The 3,562-nt window shown below is 36.9% G+C and overlaps 1 protein-coding gene across 1 annotated transcript; it reads left to right on the forward strand.

Moving 5' to 3' along the window:
• Nucleotides 1-278: 278 nt before the first annotated feature.
• LOC132279370 (uncharacterized) lies at nucleotides 279-3,190 on the forward strand. The gene is made up of 2 exons (XM_059781327.1): nucleotides 279-1,092; nucleotides 2,793-3,190. Exons 1-2 carry the CDS (start codon nucleotides 692-694, stop codon nucleotides 2,845-2,847), a joined length of 456 nt encoding a protein of 151 aa, XP_059637310.1. The 5' UTR covers nucleotides 279-691; the 3' UTR covers nucleotides 2,848-3,190.
• Nucleotides 3,191-3,562: the final 372 nt, after the last annotated feature.

Below are 3,562 nucleotides of genomic sequence, written 5' to 3' on the forward strand. Positions count from 1 at the left end.
GGACTTTAAACTTGGTGCCTTGAACATGATCACATGGGCAGATGGTCGTATTGTCTTCGTAGCCCATACGTTGTACTCTTTGTTTTAATTTAGGGCCACTGGTCGTATTGTCTTGATAGACCATATTTCAACTCTTAGTTTTAATTAAGGGCCATTACAATCTGCATGCATGTACGAGCTCGGCCCACCAAATCTTTCGTTTTATTTATTTATTTTTAAGCGTAATAATAATAATAATAAAAAGCCTTAAACTATGCATTACAAGTAGGTTGTAATTTAGGCGGGTCAATTAAGAGATTTTGAAATTTAGATATATAATTTATAAATCAGGCTTATGTTCGGATTGTGTTTTGTCAAAACCAAGAGATATTCGGGTTGGGCTCCGCTCAACCCAAAATTAAAAAAAAAAAATAAATAAAATAATTTAGGACCGCCATTTGTGGCCGCTGAGAAGCCGACCGCGCCGACGATCTGCTCCAGCAGTCTATGTTTCGGCTTGAGGACGAGTTCAGATCGTTGATGGAATGAGGCGGCGAGTCGTTTAATGTGACTCGGTGGATCAAAACGTCGACATCGTCGTTTGGATCCTCTTGCCGAGCGAACGACGGCTCTACGATGATAGGGACTTTCTCTCCGGGTTGACTCGCCAGTTGGTTCATTCCACCCTGCAACAAACTCAGAACACCAAGGTATGAAGAATTCCATCTATTTTGTTTTGTTTGGATCTGTTAATTTCGTCCAAATGAGTTCTGATTTGGCCTCTGTAATGACTCAGAAAACATGGGTTTGCCCTGATTCGCCGCAATCGACACTAACCGGAATCGGAAGCTGGTCCGTTCGAATTGCAGTCTCTAGCAACGGAAGCCCAAACAGTCCTCCTCAGGTCTCGTCACCGCCGACGACGCCTTTCCCTGCTCCGATCGAACCTTGGGATCTGATATACGAAGTTGCTGGACAGCTCGCGAGCTTGAAGACGAACGGTAAAGGACCACCTAATGCCAAAGGACTTTTCGGCGACCCACGAGCTCTGATTCCCACAACTGGGTTTCTACTCGAATCACTCTCACTCCAAATTTCTCAGAGGCCAGTCATGTAAGCTCTATTATATTACAGAGTTTTAGTACAAACATCAGCCGTTTGATAGAATTTTGAGTCAACTATATAGGTTTTGAACTTTTGATTCTTGCAGACAAATCTGAAATATGTGGGTTTTGAAGTTTTGCTTCTTGTAGATTTTGTACTTTGCAGTTGCAGCAGAGAAAGAGAGAGAGTTGAGAATGAGGCCTGGAGGCAATTTGGGAGGCTGAAATGATTTGCCTAATTTTTTTTTGTTTTTTAATAATAATATAATCAAATATATATATATATATATATATATATAAATTTCGGGAAAAAAAATTTATTTAAAAAAAAAAAAAACTTAACTCGACAACTAGATCCGACCGGCCCAAAAATATTCGAGTTGGGTTTTGATCATAATCCATATTGGTATAATTCGGGCTGGTCTAACCCAATTTAATTCGGGTTAAAATTGGGTTGGGATGGGCCAGCCCAACTTGCAGCCCTAATTACAAGTTAGGGAGAGCCAATTTGGTATAATGGAAATGTAAGGAAAAGAAAAGAAAAGAATCGTATCGAAGGAATACGAGAAATTGTGTTTGGTATGAAATATTGAAAGAAAGAGAAGAAAAGAAAGGATTTGGAATAGGGATGGCAACGGGGCGGGTTTGGAGCGGGTTTCTCTAAATCCCGCCCCGCCCTTTTTAATTTTTGTCAAGTCCATGCCCGCCCCGAGATCCGCAACGGGTTGAATTTTGATATCCAACTTCGCCCAGTTAGGAAATATTGTGCTCCCGTACCCGCCCCACTAACAAATTTTTTTCTCCCACTTTTTGAAACTTAAACTCCTGCTATTTAAATGTGCAAAGCCTATGAATGACACAACATAAATAAAATTATGTATTCTAACAAAAATAAAAAAAATAACATGCACATAACATAATTCAAAGAACATAATAAACAAAAATAAAAATTTAATACAACCAAATCACAAGAAGTTCTAAGCTCTAACTTCCACCATAACCAAAACAAAAGCAAATTTAATACCAAGTTTACATCCAAAATTAGGATTGTAAGAGATGGGTTGGGTAAGTCGCTAAAATAACTTATTAATATATATATATATTAAATATAGTTATATGCGGGGCGGGGCGGGGCCCCTAGGATATGTATATTGAACCCTTACCCGCCCCGTGACCCTCGACGGGTACAAAATTTGTATCCATGTCCGCCCCAACGGTATAATACGTGTTCCCATATCCGTTATTAACCGGGGGGAACGGGGCGGGGCCCCGGCGGGGCGGTAAAAATTGACATCCCTAATTTGGAAGGTATACAATAAGGCATAAATAGTGTTTGTTATCTTCTCAAAAATAAGAAAAAATGGAAAGAAATATGATTATTTATTTTAATGAAAGTTTGTTAATACCAATTTATTTTTATTTTATTTATTTATTTATTTTTCCTTAAGAATAGTCAACTCAACCAATGCTCTCAATTAATAAGAAACCAAATTGATAGAGAACCTGTATTAGAGAATTTGCTGATAATTGGTTCATGAATCTTGGCCCTTATTTATAATGATTTACAGATTTGAGTTTGGTTACGACTTGCCTTGCTTGCCCACCAAGCTCCTTCTTTGTATATATTTGTTTCCTTATATAATTTCACTTGCTTACATGTTTGAATCATTATACACCATCTTAATTTTTTTATTTTATTTTTTATTATAGGGTTACATATCGGGCCTTTGGCCCAAACCAGAAAGAGCCACAAGGACTTAACTAAAGCCCAACAAGAGCAAAGAAGGGCATGCAAGCCCGGTCCAATGGACCCTTTAGGTTGTAAATGGTGGTTAATTTCCTTCTTTATGTAGGACTTCAAGTAGCTGATCCAAACTGGGCTTTGCGAAACATTGGGCCAGTCTTGAATGCTTTATGGGCTTTGTTTCACCCATCGATATTCTGGTTTGGGTTGCTGCATTTGAATGATAGGCCCGGATCCCACCCATTGTTTCTACTGGTCCATGTGGCGCTTCCTCATTAATGACACTTTTGCTTACTTGTCATCTTTTTATTGACGGAAAATTTCCCAGGATGTCAATTCATTAAAATAGTTTCATTTCTTCTAATTATTTCTAAGATAATGATTATTATCCTTTTATTTCTTTCTTTAAATATAATTTCTATCATTCAGTTTCTTTTCATTCATTAATAAACCAAATAAGTAGTTAATAGTGTCATTTAATTTTTTTTTCTTTTCTTTTCTCTTAATTAATATTATCATTTTTTTTTGACTTTACCAAACATAGCCTAATTTCTTTTGAAAATTGTACAGAAATATCAAGTGTTCCTTCAATTTAATTAGGTTTGAGTTAATCTCTTTACCTTATTTATGGAAGTACACATGCTATATCAATTTAATTAGGTTTGAGTTGTCATCTCTTTCCCTCATTATCTCTTTACCTTATTTATGGAAGTACATATGCTATATCAATTTAATT

Source organism: Cornus florida, unplaced genomic scaffold (genome assembly GCF_030987335.1).
Source record: "Cornus florida cultivar Cherokee Brave unplaced genomic scaffold, ASM3098733v1 CherokeeBrave_3.0.0_Hap2_Chr10, whole genome shotgun sequence".
Classification (NCBI taxonomy): Eukaryota; Viridiplantae; Streptophyta; class Magnoliopsida; order Cornales; family Cornaceae; genus Cornus; species Cornus florida.